The sequence below is a fragment of the Ursus arctos genome, unplaced genomic scaffold, assembly GCF_023065955.2.
Source record: "Ursus arctos isolate Adak ecotype North America unplaced genomic scaffold, UrsArc2.0 scaffold_19, whole genome shotgun sequence".
NCBI classification, from domain to species: Eukaryota; Metazoa; Chordata; class Mammalia; order Carnivora; family Ursidae; genus Ursus; species Ursus arctos.
Genome location: NW_026622863.1, coordinates 4,254,875 through 4,273,624, shown reverse-complemented (window position 1 = coordinate 4,273,624; position 18,750 = coordinate 4,254,875). Strand labels below are relative to the sequence as shown.

Here is an 18,750-nt window from a genome sequence, read left to right as displayed (position 1 = left end):
TTTGTGGAATGAAGAGTGAATGAACGAATGAATGGACAGAAGTGTTATCGCCATCAACAGGGGGGTTCCTCCGGGAACCTTCGGCGCTCACTTGGGAGACCCCGGCCTTGCGGCTCGAGGCCCGGGCCGACCTCAGGCTCCGGACGGTCCCGAGTCCCGCCCAGCACCCAGCTAGCCTCCCAGCAGGTGAGAAGCCCAGACCAGCTGGGCGCTTTGGCGTTACCATCTCCGTCCCCTGCCCATTCCCCTTTCAGCAACGCAGTCGGGGCCCGGAGCCCCCAGTGCACCGCCCAGCGGCCCGCGGCGCAGAGGGGCACGGGCTCACAGGCCACCAGGCCGGCTCCCGCCGCGCACGCCCACCTGTCGGCCGCGCATGCGCAGCACGCGCCCGGCGCGCCCGGCCTCCCCGCGCCCCGCGGCGCGCGGCCTGTGCGCAGGCGCGGCGGCCGATGCGAGTGTGTATGTGCGGGTGAGAAGATGGCGGCGGCGGGGGAAGCAGCGTGAGGAGTCGGACGAGCGCCGAGGCTCAATGAAACAGGCCGCCATGGCCCTTCGCAACCCGCAGGTAGCCGGCGGCCCGCGTTCTGGGCGGGAGCGGCCCCGAGCCGCGGCGGGCGGCGCCGGGGCGGGCGAGCGCAGCCTACCCGGAGCGAGCGTGTGGGAGTGGGGGAGGGCGCCGGGACACGCTGCCCCGGACTAGGCCCCGGCCTCCCGCCGCCGCCGCGCCCCGGCCGCCCCAGCCGCCTCGCGCGGAGCTCTAGGGCCCCGCCGCGGGGGAGCAGCGAAGAGGGGTTCCTGGCCGCCTGCGGAGGGCGCGGGGGACGCGAAGGGGTTAACCTCCTGGTGGACTGCGGGGGAGCCGGGGGTCCCGAGGGGCCCCTGGGCGCCCCGGAGAGGCAGCCCGGGCAGGGGGGGAGGCTTCGAGAGGTCCCGCAGTGTTAGGGCCCTCCAGACGCTTGGCTCGTCCTTCCGCGCCGAGCGGGACCCCAAGGCGTGGGGGTGCCCTGCTGCCCAGAAGGTTTCTTCCCCAGCTTGATTGACCGCGAGGGGCTTACTGCTTTTCTGGTTGATGGACTCGAGTCACTGCGGGGCAGTCTTAGGTTACTGTTGCAAAGAGAATTGGAAATTGAGTCGCTAGGACCATACTTTTACTTGCATTAGAGTGACATCTTTTGCACGAATTCATCGCAGTCTGGCTGACACTAACGCGCCGTGTCTTAGCTGTATCTAAAGTTTAGGGGCCGTTTATAATAACGTAGTGGGAAGAAGGGTAGGACTCCCCTTTCTCTTCTAGGGAGATGTACGTGTAGAGTCGATCCCCCCCTCCTCCATTACAATTACTCATGTGGTATTACAGTTACTCATGTGGTATTCTCTTTCAAGTTTGCTTTAGACCCCTGGTTTTTTGACATCTAATCCCTAGAAATTACTGCGCTTTATACAGTCCCAGGGTGCTTTGGAGTTAAATATGGGAAAGTGAAACAACGTAGCTACTGGGAAAACTGGTGCCCGGTAAATACTAACCCTCTGTAAGCTATTGGTTTTTCTCGCTCTTTTTGGAAATGAAGTCGATTTTAATGGCCATTGTAATTAATGTGTGTCGTGAAATTTGAAACGAGAGAACCTTTTTTTTAAAAATGAGATCTTACAGGAAGCTAAAATTCTGTCAAATTTTTGGTATTGTAGTTTGCAGTAGAAGTTTCCCCCTTTAACTTTTTGTTCACTTGTACATCTGCTTTTGTGAGTATTTAGTATGATTTAGTATTTGAATAATTTTTACACATGTATAATTGAAAGATTTTCTTATGAGATTTGGTATTTGTCGCTTTCTCAACTTAAATATTAATGTGAATAGCTCGTTAAAATTAGTAAGAACAGGTGCAAGATTGTGGACTCGTGTAATGTAATATGCATAGTGATTTTGGGAAACGAAGAAAGCATGTTTAGGGATAATTCAGTCCATTTATTTTTTTTCAAGATTTTATTTTTGTAAGTAGCTTTTACATCCACTGTGGGGCTCGAACTCACAACCCCGAGATCAAGAGTTGCACGCTCCACCGACTTAGCCAGCCAGGCGCTCCTAATTCAGTCCATTATTATAAGCACCCATTACAACGCAAATTGATTGAAATGGTAATTAACAGTGACTATGTAAACTTAATTGTAATTTCGTTTGCGTTCATTGTCCTAGTATTTATGTTTTATACTACAGTATTGCCTATACACATCTTTAGAAAATTGCAGTGGCTGAAGTCAGCTGAGCATAAGTGTTAGCGGCTTGAGTTTATTCTTTTGTTGGGTTTATTTTTAAGAGTGATTTAAATGCTTTGAAGTTCTAGCATGGAGAAGGTGGCAGAGGATTAGTTTGATTTCTCTTAATTTTCTTTTTAAAAGAATAGTAATGAAAACAAGTAATGAAATCCTGTGACAGGCTTTCATGATTGTATCCTGCTTGATACACGATTGTATCCTGCCCAGCCTGCTGAGCATTTTTAGAAATTTGTTTTCATTCAGTTACCTTCCATCCTGAGGGTCCTGCAGCGTCAGTGGTCATCCATTCATTCATTCATTCAACAAATGGTGATCACTTACCATGTGCTAAGGATGGGTGTTAGGTGTATTACCTGTTTATAATTGGGAATGACAACCACAAATTAATAGTAAGGGTTTTATATTAAAATTGAATTGTTACGGTTACAGTTTTAAAAATTTATATAGATTATATCCTATTTCCTTGTTACTGATTGAACCCTGTTCCCTGGATTGAAGTGAACCAGTGCAGAACTTGGAAACATTTCTAATGCCAGTAGCTTTCAACATTTTACCAAATACAAAGGATAAACTTTACAGTTGAAGTGTAAATACATCTCTCATTTATGAATATTTGTTGTCTGATGAAATGCTCTGGGATAATTAGTTTGAACTGACCAGTTCTTCATTAAACCAGAAGAGATTTTTGTGGTCATTGAAGTTGTTTGTAATGAAATTCCCTTAACAGCTCATCCTACCCCTGTTTGAGTATCACGGCAGCTCTCCTGTCCTGGTCCCCTGAAGCGGGCTCACTCCAGTCTTTTCATTACCTCACAGTAGCGGGGCCCCCACATTTTATACTATGGAATTTCTTGGATCCCGTTTACAGCATATGGCAGAGTGTTACTGTGTCATTGAAAATCTGTTTGTAACTGACAGCTCTAATAGTAATTCTCAAAAGATACATTTTTATGGAGTCTCCCATAGTGAGCAGCTGAAGTAAATAAAATTATCTGAAATGCAGGGTATTTGGAGATCCTGATTTTCTTTTGCGTAGTGACAGCAAAATACGGAAACATGGCCTAAGACTAGATATGCCATTTAAAGTCTGTGAGCTGATGGTTGCTGCCGTGGTTTACAGAGCGGCGGTGCAGATGAGTCGTGTCCAGGGCCCTGGCCTCGTGTTCTCGAGCCATCTTGTTGGGACCACTGTTTACTGAAATTACATTGAAGGTGAAGCGGACCTGCCTCATTCCAGATTCCTCTCTAGAGCAAAAGTTAGGACATACATTCCAGTGCACTTTTATTTGGAAACTGCGTGATTTAAATAGTGGTTCACATAGAGAACTGAAAGGAGGAAAGGATTACAAGATTTAATGATCATTTAATGACAAACCTAGTGGCGCATTTACTTTGTGCCGTGTTTGGAGTGTAATATTCAGGTAATTGAGAAAAGTTGTATCATCTCTACTTGAATTATTAGTTACATCAAGATTCTTTTTCGTTTTTGTGTTTTTACTGATTTCAGACGTGTGAGTATGTGCTGTTAATGGATCTGGTTTTTCAAGTGGTTTGCTAAAGGTGGCTGCTGAGGACACTTTTTACTGATCTACTGAAGTATGAGAAATTGTAGGAAGAGCTTGCTTTTGGATTTGTAATTAGACTGTTAATATTTCTATTTACTGCCTCCCATGCAAGAATCCCAGTGGCACAAAACAGATAAATCTGTTTGCAGTGGAATCTATTGGCCTTGGGCCATGGGATTACTGTCATTTGTCACTTTAGTGCTACTTCAGCAGTGTGGATGTTCATTTCCAAAGACTTACATGTGCTTGGATTGCAGTTTGCCTGTTTATTGAGGTGATCTCCCCCAAAGGTCTTTTTGTGATCATTTTTGTCACTACAGGCTGGATTAAGTGTAGGTGACATAAAGGTAGCCCGTGCGGTATGTTCACAGTATTTGTTTCAAAGATCAGACATTGTAGAATCTATCATAAACCTGGATGTGGATCTTCAAAATGTAGACTTTTCGTGAGCTCGCTATTTTCTGACTATTTGAAAGCTCCTTAGCTGTGACCCCATTCCAGCAGAAGACCTGAGAAACCAGAAGCTGTTGGCCAGTGACTCCATTCTGCCCTCTGTCTTGACACATATGGTTCTCCTGTTGCCCTCTTTTGGGAATAGAGTAGGTGAGGAGTAGAGAAGATAGAGGTGTAGTTTAGAGCTGGGAGAATAATGTAGCGCAGAGAGGATTAGAGCATATTTTGTTTGAGTTTCCTTTTCTGGCTTACTGGAGAATTGTTAGATGGTACTGTGCATGGAGTGTTATCCCCCAGTGCCTGCCACCAAGTGTCCATGTGCTGATGCTGGCTGCTCTTGTGGTTCTCAGACCCCTTCCTTTTGGGCTTTGTCTGCAGCTTTATTGGTTGTCATTCTTCAGATTAATTCTTAATTTATGGTTTTGGTATCGGCTTGAGTGACATGCCTACACTGTCTGATTCAAGAGTCTCACAACTGCACTACAAGTGAAAGCAGCTTCTAGTAGAAAGGCTGGGATCCCCACTCTTGCACCTTTGGTACTTGATTTTTACATCTAGTTGCCTTTTTCCCTTCCTCCCCCTTCCTTTGCTCCCTTTTTATCATATATGGTGGTGGCAGGTTTTCTTTCCCCATTTGTCCTTGTTTTATGAGGAAAGTTTTTTCGGGGATCCTGGGAGGCTCAGTCAGTTACGTGTCCGACTCTTCAGCTCAGGTCAGATCTCAGGGTGGTGAGATCAAGCCCTGAGTTGGGCTCCACACTCAGGGTGGAGTCTGCTTGAGGATTCTCTCTCTCCCTTTCCTGCTTGTGCTTTCTCTCTCTCTCTAAAATAAGTATATAAATCTTTGAAAAAAGAAAATTTTTTCATTTCCTGTACTGTGTGCAGACAGCTTGGTGGCTGGGGTGGGAAGGCAGGGTGCCATGAATGGTGCACCCCCTGGAGCTGTTGTTCTGAGATGAGACCTGTTGATTGTGCTAGAGGTGGTGGGGACAGCTTTCCAGACCATTTTCTCCACTTAGTTCTCCCACTGTCCACAAAAATGGTGGTTTTGCATTATTATGAGTACATGTCAAAAATACTTGTGTTATAAAATGAATTGAATAAAAAAGCTAAATATCTGTGTAAGTTACATTTGCAAGTACAGGCTTGTGAAGTGGAACTGCTCACGGACAGTTAAGATGATCGTGTGTAGAAAATTGTGATTGGCCTTTTGGTGTAACTGGTTACAGTCTGCAGTGTTTACTTGTTCTCACAGAAACATGACATCCTTTGCCCTGGATATAAGGAGTGCATTTTAAATTTTATTATATTCATTTAAATTCAGTTAGGACTAATTAACTTATGAATTTATTTGGTATTCTAATAACTGTTAAGAGGATTTCTGGTGTTTTTTTTTTTTTGGGGGGGGGAGTTTCTCCTATTTTAGACATTTTATAACTCTAGAGAAGCAGTGCCTTTCTTGAGAAACTTTCATACGTCATTAAAGTACTTACTCTCCCTATTCTTTCTGAAAGTCTTAATTTTTTTTTTCTTTTGATTCGCTGTGTTGAAGCTTTAGGGGAGATGGAAGAGAATTTGACAGCGAAATTTAATTCTGGAGTGTTTTTTTTTTTAGATTTAGATTTAGATTTATTTGAGAGTTAGAAAAAGAGAGTGTGCGAGAGCGCAGGGGGAGGGAGAAGCATACTCCCCGGTGAGCAGGGAGCCTGCCGCAGGTTCCATCCCAAGAAGATTCCAAGATGGTGGCATCATGACCTGGGCTGAAGGCAGAAGCTTAACTGACTGAGCCACCCAGGCGCCCCTTTCTGGAGTTTTTTGAGAGGCTTGCCTGGTGTTGTAAAGTACTTCTCTTGATATTTTAAGTAGTAATTCCACTTAGATGGCTGCCAAGATGTGTATATTTATTTGAGACCTGAAGTAGGCCTTCTGTGTAGATCCCATAATTGGGCAAGGAAGAACATATTAATAATAAAACACTGAATGTCACAGTATTCAGCATTTGAGGAATGTTGTGCCGGGTGTAAGCGTCATCGTTTATAAAGTGCGGTAGCTTGTTTGATCGTTATGGCCACTGTGCAGCATGTTGTTGTCATCACCATTTCACAGATGAATGAAGTGAGTGAGACCCAGCTTGTGACTTGAAGTCCCATGGCTGTTAAGTGTGTGATTAGGGTCCTGCAAGCAGGTCTTTGGACTTCTGAATTCTTTGTTTTTTCTGCTTTGCCAGACTGCTTTTCTACAAGAGACTGGTAAAGACTTAGTGCTTCACATGGTGACTTTGCCATAGCACTTCCTCAGTGGAAGTTTACGGAATGGGTGAATGCATGAAATAAAAATTGAAATGTTTAAAGATTTTATTAATTTGAGAGAGAGCGAGAGAGAGTGTGCATGCATGAGCAGAGGAAGTGTAGATGGAGAAACAGGTTCTCTGCTGAGCACGGAGTTTGACGTGGGGCTCCATCCCGTGACCCTGAGATCATGACCTGAGCCGAAATCAAGAGTTGGATGCTCAGCCTACTGAGTCACCCAGGTGCCCCCCCCAATTGAAACTGTTTAAAGGTAGTAACCTTACTACGAGTTGCTAATATGTTACTCGTTACTAAATTTTGTGTGGGGTGCGTCCGTATTGATTTTTTTTAAACACAAAGTCCAAGGGCGATATATGTCTTCCATGCTTTTTTCTGCTGGGTGTTTTTGTTGTTGTTCCATTGTGTGGTCTGTTTAACCAGACGGTCACTGAGCTGAACCTTTTGGAGCAAATCTTGTTTTTAAAATTTTTGAAGGCATCTATTCAAGCATAGTAAGTTTTCTTCTTTATACCTGATTTTTGTCAGGGAATGGAACAGATATTCTGGAGGTTAAAGTATACTGAAAACTGTGGAAGTGCTCTAGAAATTTCTGAGTAATAAAATGTCCAAGCACTCTTTTTTTTTTTAAAGAAATGGTAGTTTAAAGAATTCAACCCCTCAATTATAGCAGCCATGCCATCCAGTTTTTATATAGTAAAAAGAGACCTGAATCAGATTGGGATTCTTGTCTCTTGGTCCCCCCTCTTCACTAGAAGGTTATTGAGAGGATGAACCTTTCCTTAGTTGGAGAGATTGGTAGGTAGGTCACCAGCCCGAGTGAATAGTGGGGGAATTGGTAGTTAGCCTGGGTTTTCCCCTGTCTTCTATTAAAATCAGGTTTTCTTCTCCTCCTCCTTTGTTTTAATCAAAGCACTACGATGGCAGAAAATAAAACACTCTTGCATTGCCCACCTCAGGTCCCTCTCCCCAGAGACAACAGCATTCAGCCACTTCTGACAAATAAAATGCAAAATCAGGTCTTCCAAGGGTAGCATTCTTTTTCATTTGGAATTAATTTGTAGGCTATCAGATGCTTTTATTCAGAACCACATATAAAGGACTTTATATTTTTTGTGATTGTTCAAACAAAAATTTTTGGCACCTGGGCATTAGGAATACAGAGCTGAAGAGAGTTCCTGTGCTTTAGAAGAAGTTCACAGAGTAGCAGAGGGGAGAGAAACAGGCTAATTGGTGAATTCTGATTTCGGGTGGTAATTCCTGTAACGGAAGTGTGAAGAACTTTGTCAAGAATTTTCATTCATTCATTCAGCAAATAGTTATTGAGGGGCTGCTGTGTACCAGGCACTGAGGATGGGGTGACAAGCAAAAACAGGCATTGTCCCCCCTGCCAGGGAGCTTACTGTCTGGTGAGGGACGCAGTTGCTGATCAGATAATCACAGTAATGCATGTGTGGTTCCAGGCCGAGAAGCGTGTCCCAAAGGAAGGGGACACAGTGTGTTGGCGTGGCCTGGGGAAGTCAAGGAAGTGTTTCCCTGACAGTGGTGCCTTAGGGGAGATGAACAGTGTGAGACAGCGCAGACTGCCTGTGCACTGGCCCTGTGGCTGAAGGGTGTTCAGAGCGCTCGAGAGAACTTGGACAAAGCCTGTGTGTGCAGAGCTCAGTGCTGGAGAGGAGAGGCAGACCAGGGTCTATCCAACCTTGCCGGCTTTCTCAGATGTTAATGTCTTTATCCTGAGGAAAACATGGAAGGAGGGGCTCATACAGCGTGGAGCCACATAGTCATGTAGAGTCATGTAGCAGTGTGGGCTCACTCTCTGACGGCCCTGTGCAGAATAGACTCATAATGGGGTCACAGTGGCCATCGGAGGGTCAGGTAGGAGAGTTTCTGGCTTTTTGTTTAGGGAGAGTGCAGTGGGGACGCCTGGGTGGCTCAGTCAGTTAAGCGTCTGCCTTCAGCTCAGGTCATGATCCCAGTGTCTCGGGATTGAGTCCCGCATCCGGCTCCTTGCGAGACCCGCATCCGGCTCCTTGCTCAGCGGGGAACCTGCTTCTCCCTCTGCCTGCCTTTCCCCCTGCTTGTACTCTCACTCTCTCATTGTCTCTGGAAATAAATAAAATCCCTAAAAAAAACAGAGTGCAGTGGAGAGAGGTGGCATGGTTCAAGAGATATTTAGGTGTAAGATGGATTGAACAGGAGGAGAGAATGACTTGAGTGTCAGGGGAAGCTGGGAAGATGTCTCTTCTAAAAAGGTGACATTTGGGCAGAGAAGCGTGAGGACAAGGGCTTATGGGAGAGTGCATGCAGAGGAACCGGGTCCCAAAACCTGAGGCATGTTTAGAGACCCGGGAGAGGTTTGTGGCTGACATGATGTTTAGGGTGAAGTGGTGGGGCAGGAGTCAGGAGAGGTGAAAGACCTTGAGAGAGTCCAAGCCAAAGACTGCCTTTGATCTTGTAAGCAGGTGGGGGTCTGTGGGAACCCACAGTTTTTTTGTAATAAAACCACAGGTTTTAAAAAGCGGTAGTACCACTTTGTGTTAGCCTTGCTGGCGGAGATGGTTTCCAGGGGGTTAGTTGAAGAACTTCATGGGCTGTTAAAGGCTTCACTCCTCTGGCTGTCCTCCAGATCTGGGAATGTCCTCTGTTCACTTCACCCCAAGCATGTTAAACCCCAAAACTTTGAGGGGAAAAAAGTAGGGCAGTCTTTTGGGGGCATCTGAGGCGGATTAATGCAAGGCAAATAGCTCTTGACTGTCCTCAGTGATAATTGGATAGATGTGTTAGGGAAGGCTACTTGGGGACATTATTCCCTTTATTTGGGGGGGCACCTTTAAAAACAAGCATTTGTTCCTTTGTTGTGATCCTAGGAATTAAAATATAAGAAATACATGTCACCTATAGTATCCCACAATCCTGAGGTGACTTAATGAGGTTAATATTTTGAAATGCTTCCCTTCAGCCCTTTTTATGGTAGATGTTAGAAATTTGGAATCATTTCATGTGATAGTATTTCTTACATTGTGACTTTTTTTTTTTTTAAAGATTTTATTTATTTATTTGCCAGAGATAGAGACAGCCAGCGAGAGAGGGAACACAAGCAGGGGGAGTGGGAGAGGAAGAAGCAGGCTCATAGCAGAGGAGCCTGATGTGGGGCTCGATCCCAGAACGCCGGGATCACGCCCTGAGCCGAAGGCAGGCGCTTAACCGCTGTGCCACCCAGGCGCCCCTACATTGTGACTTTTGATCATAGTCTTTTCCTTCGGGAATCTTTGCACCCTGATGGCTAGCCAGACCTCCTGGGTAGGGCTCCTCGTGGGCAGGCCCCCAGATCTGGGTTGTAGGCAGTTCCCCCTGGATGTTATAGCCATGCTCAGGTTTCAGAGCCTCCATATGGCTTTGGTTCTGGCTTGTTTCACTTAACCTGTTGAGCACTTACTATAAATAGGATTAATCTAAATCATTTTGGGTAAAATTATTTAACTTATCCATTCTAGGTTAGGTGTGAACAACAAAAATGCATGTATGTACCGCTGTGAGAGGCAATAGTATCTAATTTTAGCACTGAGTGGAATGAATTGTGGGAATAGAACAGGCATGAAAAACCTGAAAATTTTGCCCCTTTGTCACATTGGGTCTTCTGATGGAGATTTTATCTATCTATCTATCTATCTATCTGACAGAGAGAGATAGCGAGAGAGGGAACACAAGCAGGGGGAGTGGGAGAGAAGCAGGCTCCCAGTGGAGCAGGGAGCCCGATGTGGGGCTCCATCCCAGGACTCTGGGATCACGCTCTGAAGGCAGAGGCTTAACGACTGAGCCACCCAGGCACCCCTAGATGGAGTTTTTTTTTTTTTTTTGAAACAACTATCCAATTTCTTTTTCTTTCTTTCTTTCTTTCTTTCTTTCTTTCTTTCTTTCTTTCCTTCCTTCCTTCCTTCCTTCCTTCCTTCCTTTCCTTCCTTTCTTTCTTTCTTTCTTTCTTTCTTTTTCTTTCCTTCTTTTCTTTCTTTCTTTCTTTCTCTTTCTTTCTTTCTCTATTTCTTTCTTTCTTTTCTTTCTTTCTTTCTTTCTTTTCTTTCTTTTCTTTCTTTTCTTTCTTTTCTTTCTTTTCTTTCTTTCTTTCCTCAGCCAGCGAGAGAGGGAACACAAGCAGGGGGAGTGGGAGAGGAAGAAGCAGGCTCCTAGCAGAGGAGCCTGATGTGGGACTCTATCCTGGAACGCCAGGATCACGCCCTGAGCCGAAGGCAGCCGCCTAACGACTGCACTACCCAGGCGCCCCAACCAGATGGAGATTTTTGATTAATTACTTTTCAGCAACATTTGTCCAGCTCCTGCTGTGTGCTAGCACCTGTGTTGGGGTTTGTATGTTACAAAACACAGTTACAAAAAAATACCTAAGTACAGATACATTCTATAGAGCCACTCTGCTTGTGGTCTCGATGCTCTGAGTTGTGGGTAGGACCCAGTGTGGACGGTGTGGGAGCAGCCCAGACTGCCACACGGCTCATTCGAACTGTGACTATGTGATGTCCCAGAGAACTGGGGTGCACTTTCTAATTCACCCTAAAGTCTGGTCGTAGTCAAAATTTCTCTGAGGTTGTGTGTACAGTATTAAGCCAATTTGTTTTCAGAAATCGTGCTACCCTTTTTTGTTGCTGTCAGGGATTTGTCAGTTTAGGAAATTCTTGCCTCCGTTTCTTCACAAACGTGCTAAAATAATTACTTTTCTAAAGAAAGATTTTATTCACTTATTTTAGAGAGAAGGAGAGAGATTGAGAGAGAGTAGGGGGCAGGGCAGAGGGGCAGGGAGACGATCTCAGGCAGACTACATGTGGAGCTCGGAGCCCAACTTGGGACTCCATCCCACGACCCCAAGATTATGACCAGAGATGAAATCAAGAGTCAGATGCTCAACCGACTGAGCCACCCAGAGGTCCCTAAAATAATTACTCTTGGTTCCATCTTCTTATTGAACTCTTGGGTTTTCCATGCCACAACTGTACATGATGAATTAAGTGCCAGGAACACAAATTCTAAATTTAAAAATTGAAATTGACTAGTGTTAAATGAGAAAGATATGAGAGAGCTACTTTTTTCTATTTTTTTTTTTTCTTCAAATCTGAAAAGCATTCTCTGCAGTTTTGGCTGGAAGCTTAGCTGACTATAACTTGAACTTCACACACGATGACACTGTAGCAGTATCCTAGCAGTGACTAGTCTTGGACACAGAATTACCACAGCTGAGTTTGCAAAGAGTTTACCTCTTATCCCATGTTGAACAAATAGGCTTTTCTTTCTAAGGTGGACAGAAAGTAAAGTACATTGTCATTTTGTTTCTTTGACATTGATCTCTTTTTGGGTGGAAACCTATTTGAACTAGCTTTGTTAATTAGTCCTTCACTGTCCTATGAAAAAGGAAAGGAATGCCATGTATGTAACGTGCACAGTAAGCTTTGAGGCCCCTGTGGACTTTGGTTTTGTAGATGCACTATCTTTCCTCTGAGAGTCAGTCAGCCGTTCATAGAGGCCTGCAGCCTCCCAGGCCCTGCGTGGGCACTGTGCCCAGAGAGGGCCCTGCCTGGTGGAGGGGAACACCACACACATGGTTGTCTAACTAGAGCCCTGGCAGAGGCTCTGAAGTAAGAATAAGGACCCTGGGAATGACCCGGTGCCCCAGGAAGGCTTTCTTGAGGTCTGGTTCTCCTCCAGCACCTCCACTGTCAGCACAGCGTCTTGCCTCCGCTGTGTGTGCAGTGGTAAGTTACTTGATGGAGGGACCAGTTGGAGGAAATAAAAAGAACACCTGGTTGTCATTCAGTTTGTTCAGGACTGCATATGGGTTTGTTTTGGTGTTTCACATTCTGGAAATGAAGATTAGGACCACAGCGTGCAGAACCATGAGGGACAGATTGGTCCTCTGTAGAAATAACTTTTAGTAACGAGACCTGAATAAGGAGGATAGGCTGCTGATGAAGTAATCAGATTGATTATAATTTCTGCCTTAAGAATGAGTGGGTGGTGGGCGCCTGGGTGGCTCAGTCGGTTGAGCATCTACCTTCAGCTCAGATCGTGATCTTGGGGTCCAGGTCGTGATCCTGGGGTCCTGGGATCGAGCCGCATCAGGCTCATTTCTCCCTTGCCCTTTGTTGCTCCCCCTGCTTGTGTGTGTGTGTGTGTGTGTGTGTGTGTGCGTGTGTGTGTGTGCGCGCGCGCACGTGCAGCTCTCTCTCAGTCAAAAAAAAAAAAAAGAATGAGGAGGTGGGGCACCTGCCTGGCTCAGGTGGTGGAGCACGTGATTCTTGATCTCAGGGTTATGAGTTCAAGCCCCACATTGGGTGTAGAGTTTACTTAAAAAAAAAAAAAAAAAAAAAAAAAAAAAAGCATGGGTGACCTCTAAGCTTCTTTTAGGGTTTTTCATGGTTCTCTTTATCTCTGTTGTGTAGTTTCTTGAATCCAGGTGACTGACCTCAGTATCAGATAATAAGGTATTTTGTTTTATTTTCTGGGTTGTTTCTCAGTAAATGTAATCCTGAGATCAGAGGACAGTTGCTGATGCCAGTACAGTGCTTTCAGCACCCCTCTCCCATGCCCTGTTAGTGGGCCATGGTAACCATCCTTTATTGACCAGGCCAGAGCAGACGCCGTTAATCCCCCCAATTCAAGAGCCACAGAACTGTCAGCCTTCCCAGGTAGAGAGCCTAATTGTATGTCAGAGATGAGCATAAGTTTAACGAGAGCAGGGATTTCTTTGTTTTGTTTGCTGATACATCTCCAGGGCCTAGAACGTAACAGTGCTCAGTAAGTATGTATTGATGAACAAACTGGAGAAAGATACAGCACAGTCCATATATTGAGGAAGTTCACAGTTGAGTGTGGGAGAGACTAATCCACTGCTACAATCCAGAGTGAGTAACTCTGCAGGTTTGTTGGGAAAATAGTTGGTAAAGCTGAGACTTTGGAAGTGACTGAGTTCTCTGGTGTGAGAAGACCTCTAGGCCAGAGAGAAGGCCCCTGGTGCAAGAGACCCGCGTGTGCACAGCAGCGTGGAAGCGAACAGAGAGAGCTGCAGCGCCAGGCTGTGGGGGGAACTTGCTGATGAGTCTGGACAGGTAGGTGAATGACAAACCCTGAGTTCTTGTATGCTCTGCTGGAGCCTTTTCTCCTGAAGAGCTGTGGAAGGCTCTTCCTAGGGACCAAAATCACATTCCCATTTTAGAGAAAGTGCTGTGGTGGCTGCCTGTGGTTTGGAGTGTGGAGGCTGAGCCTGGAGGCAGGGACGGCTGACCCACTGAGGAGCACTGAAGGGATGGGGTGGGTAAATGAGGCTTTGGGTGACCAGCTGAAATGGGATGCAGAGGGAGCCAGGCAGCATTATTGTAATGTATTTTAATAATGCATTTTCTTCTTCAGTGAAATGCTGTGTGTTGTTTAGTAAAGTGTTTTTTTCCCACTTATATTGTGAATATTCTCCATTATTAAACTTTTTCTTCAGTATTATTTTTAAGTACTGTGGTACTTAGTTATTTAGTATTATTTTTAAGTACTGTGGTTTTATACATACTACCAACAGTAATGGGAGACACCTGGGTGGCTCAGTTGGTTAAGCATCTGCCTTCTGATCAGGTCATGATCCCGGGGTCCTGGGATCAAGTCCCGCATCAGGCTCCTTGCTCAGCAGGAAGTCTGCTTCTCCCTCTGCCTGCTGCTCCCCCTGCATGTGCTCTCTCTGACGAATAAATAAGATCTTTAAAAAACAACAACAACAAAAACAGTGATGGGCATTTTTTGGATACATTTTTTAGTTGTTTCAGTTTGTGAATTATCTTATTTCTCACAACTAAAGCATTGAAGTAAATCAAAAGGTGAATTTAAATCATTGATTATCTTGGGGGTAGAGGGGGAGATATATTTTGCTAAGTAATATTAAGTAATTAGTGGTAATTTAAAACAAAGTTTTTTTTTTTAAGATTTTATTTTTAAGTAATCTCTACACCCAATGAGGGGCTCAAACTCACAACGCTGACATCAAAAGTCTTATGCTCTACTGACAGGTCCAGCCAGGTGCCCCGAAAACATGAAGTTTTTTTAATGTTTGGATTTTTATTTTATTTATTTTTTTTAAAGATATTATTTGAGAGAGAGAGAGAGTAGAGATAGAGAGCATGAGTAGGGGGGAGGGGTGGAGGGAGAGGGAGAAGCGGACTTGCCACTGAGCAGAGAGCCTAAGGCAGGGCTTTATCCCAGGACTTCGGGATCACCTGGAATCATGACCTGAGCAGACGTTTAACCACCTGAGCCACTCATGTGCCCTAAATGTTTGGATTTTAAAACTACATACTGATTTGATCAGAGACAAGTTATACATGTGAAATACTTGAAAAAGATTGAGAAAGCTCTTTCCATAAAATATTTGTCAATAAGCTGGTTAATGTTTGGTGAAGGCCAACTATTTTAGCTGCTGCTAGAACTATTCAGGAAGGTAACTGAAGTGCTCTTACCCTGTGTGGGCAGTGGGTGACTAAGCACATGTTTGAGGCCTCGGGAACAGCTGGGGCACGTTGTGAGATGTGTAGTTAAGTGCCGAGTTTGTGTGGTGCACGTGTGAAGTTCTCCAGTAATTCAGAGAGTGAAGGAGATGAGTGACGAGTAGCCTTGACAGTGAAAGAGGATTTTGGCGAATGGAGTGGAAGTAGGAGGGCATTCTGTGTGGGGAAACAGAATGAGGAGGGCTTAGATTTCACATTAACCAGGTTTTGGCTTTTGGAGTGATCTTACTTTCTATGAATCCCCTGATTGCTACCACTGAACTTGGAGCAGGCCTTTTATCTCCTTCATTACTCACTTCATTCCTATCTTAGTTAGGATGCTTTTGATAACAAGTAAAAAAAGAAAGGCCGACTCTAACTGGCTTGCGCCATACACTAGGGACATAGTGGCTCATGGAACTAGAAATCCCAGAGGGAGGCCAGGCTTCAGGGCTGGTCTGCTGAGTCAGTCCAGTGCTGTCTTTGAGGACCTGGTTTCTTCTCACTTCTGTTGTGTCAGCATTTTCCTAAGGCTAGTTCTCCAAATGACACCATGGTCATAGCAGATGCAGGCTTCACGGGTGGTGTCCAGCCTACAGCGCATCAACCAGAACAAGAGAGTGCATGTGTGTTCTGGAGTTCTTGACTGTGTCCTGGGGTTTGTGCCCTTTGGGTCACCCTTGAACCAAGCACTGTGGGCAAGGGGTGTGGTGTGCCAAGTCAGGCTCCATCTAGAACTGGGAGTGTGTGTGTGTCAGCCTTCTGAGCTGGGGGACCACTCACTAGCAGGGAGGAGGAAAACGCACTTTCAGAGGATGGCTGCAAAGTTCATTACCTTCCCATCCGGGAACACCATTTCTTCCCACTCTCCTTTTTCAGGTTTGTCAGTTCCTCCTCCTTCTGGACTCCTCTGAATGAAGACTCTGCCGTTTTTTCTTGGCAAGTCATCCTGCACAGTCCGATGGCATTCTATTGTATTTCAGTCTTAATTAAATTTTATTCTACCTTAACTATTCATGTATTCTTTTTGGGTAGCCCCAAGCCCCAGGTTCTAATCCTGGCTCTCCCATCTTCTGTTCCTGGGATCTTGGGCAGTTAGTTCGCTGAACTTGAAGTTTTTTCATCTTAACACACAGTCAACAGATATTTACTAGATTCTAAGTATTGTACTTAAGCACTTAAGTGGTTGGGATCCCGAACTGAAAGACACAGGAGGTCACAATTCATTTACAGAGACATACAGGTAAATGAGAAATTACCATGAGATGTGATGTTGCTTTGACAGAAATAAGGAGTTGGGAAGACTTCCCTGAGGAAGGATGCCTGTGTTGACCCTTGACAAGCGGTGGTCACAGCAGCGAGGGAGGAGGGAGCTGCTTGCATGAAGGCTTCAGGGCAAGAGAATAACTGGGGTCGCTGCACAACAAGGCAAGGCTGGATTATTTAGGCGGGAATGGCCCTTATTCCAAGCTAAAGGGTTTAGATTCCATCTCTTTATACTGTACAGTTATACATCCTGGTTTACACTTGTCCCAGGATAATTAATGTGATTCTTTCATACTGAACTGTGCTTCCAGTTGGGGTGATAAATGGTCACCTGACTTAAAGTGGGAGTTGAGAGCCACGTGGTGGCAGTGTACAGGAAGCAGTGCTTACCTTAGAGTAGGACCTGGGATCACATAGGAATATAGCAGAACTTCTCAAACCTCACTACAGAAAGAGTCAACTGGGGATCTTTTTGATGGCACATTTGGCTGCTGTAGGTGTGAGGTGGGGCTTGAGAGCTGCATAAGCTCTTGAGTTATGCTATTGTTACTGGCCTGGGGACCACCCTTTGAGTAGCAGGGTAGGATAGGACATTAGGAGTGTCAAAGCGTCCCTGAAGTCCCTGGAATCATACACAAAAATGTGGGTGTGTGCATTCTTCAGGAAGTGGTCCTAATTTGCTTACATCAGATTCTCAGGGGCTCTGCAACCACCCCAAAACATTTAAAATCACTGCCTTTTAGAAATAATGTAATGATGAAATGACATGTATACATGAAATGCCTTTAAGGCAGTGCCTGACTCAGGAGAGTAATCCAGAATGCTTTAGGTATTTGTCTTCCTTCCCTCCCACTCCTCTTCCCCTGGCCAAGTTCTTTGAGGCAGGAAACATTGCTTAAACATTTAAAATAACTTTTTAATGTTTTGTATACTATCAGTGCTCAGCAAAAATCTGTGTAGTTTGGTGACAAACTGTTTCAGGACTGTTAGCCATCCTGACCGCATTTGAGGGTCCTCTTTGTGTGTCAGGTATTTTACTAGGTGTTGAGAGGCTGCCATTGGATGTCGTGCGTAGCCAAGCTTGAGGTAGGCTCATCAGGGCTTGGGTTGGATAGTAACAGGAACAGCAGGATTGAAGAGGAGATGAATCATATTTTTCTAATCTTATTATTGAGGTGTAATGTATGTTCAGAAAGGTGCTACTCCTGCCTTTGATGCATTGAGATACTGTTCTCTGGGTCTCCGTCATGTGGGATATCGGTAGGCATCGGTTAGAATGCTGCTTGTACTTCATGTAGTTGCTTTGTTCAAGCTCTGCTGGTAGAGCTTTCTGAACATTTTGGTATTTTGTTGATTGTCCCAGAAATTTGGGATGGAAAGAGTACCTAATTTAAGATAATCTTCAAAGTTTCTCATCTAGGAGGCTAGCAGAACAATGAAGTATGCCATTGGCACAAGTGTAGAAGCTGGTTCTGAAAAAATAATGGGTCTTTTGAATTTAAGGTTAAACATAAAAGAGGAAGTGCTGTGGGCCTGGCAGCCTGGAAAATGGAACTGCAGTGTGATGGCGCAGTCCACATGGAAGAAGTGAATTTGGACTTTACCAACACAGTTGATGCTTGGAGAGCAGGAGAGCTTCTTGTGGGGGATCTTGAGGGGCCAGCCGAAATGAGAGGAGGGAGTGGTGGGAGGCAGAGTCCAGTCTTACAGGGTATGGGAGCTACTGGTAGATGGAGTGTGTGTGAGAGAGAGCTCTTGATGTTAACAGATTGATGCTTGATGGAAAGACGCACTAGCTGGAGGGCGTAAAAGGATGCTGGATTGGATGGGAGGTTATTTCTGAAAAAGAGTGTTGGAGGTGAGTGTTAGATTTCAGTTAGTTAAGAGCAAATGGGAAATGAGCTCAGTTATAAAAGAACTGTCTTTGTGGAAAAGACATGACTAAAAAGTTGGGAGGGGGCAGGTACCAGGCTGGTTGAGTGGGTTGAGCGTCTGACTCTTGGTTTTCTCTCAGGTCGTGTTCTTGGGTTCATGAGATCGAGTCCCACATAGGGCTCTGCACTCAGGGAGGAGTCTGCTTGAGATTCTTTCCCCCTCCCTCTCCCTCCCTTTGCTCACACACTCTCTCTAAAATAAATAAATTAAATTTTTAAAAAGTTGCATAGGAGTGGAATTTTTTTTGTCAAATTATTTCAGTTGCATGATAGTTTTTCTTCTGATTGCCATTTAGCCTTGTTGTCTTTAAGTTGTTAGTGATCGATACACCCTTAAAAACACTAAAAGAGTTCTCATTTTATTTTGTTATTTTATTATTTTAAGATTTTGTTTATTTATGAGAGCACATGCATGTGAGCTTGAGTG

The 18,750-nt window shown here is 44.9% G+C and overlaps 1 protein-coding gene across 1 annotated transcript in view; it reads left to right on the top strand.

The window, feature by feature from the left end:
- The first annotated feature begins 405 nt into the window (after positions 1-405).
- The window catches only part of USP10 (ubiquitin specific peptidase 10), a 72,520-nt gene continuing 54,175 nt past the window's right edge, over positions 406-18,750 (top strand). The window contains exon 1 of the mRNA XM_026494668.4: positions 406-565. Coding sequence (XP_026350453.1) covers positions 530-565 — 36 coding nt within the window. The 5' untranslated portion in view covers positions 406-529. The remainder of the gene's footprint in view (positions 566-18,750) is intronic.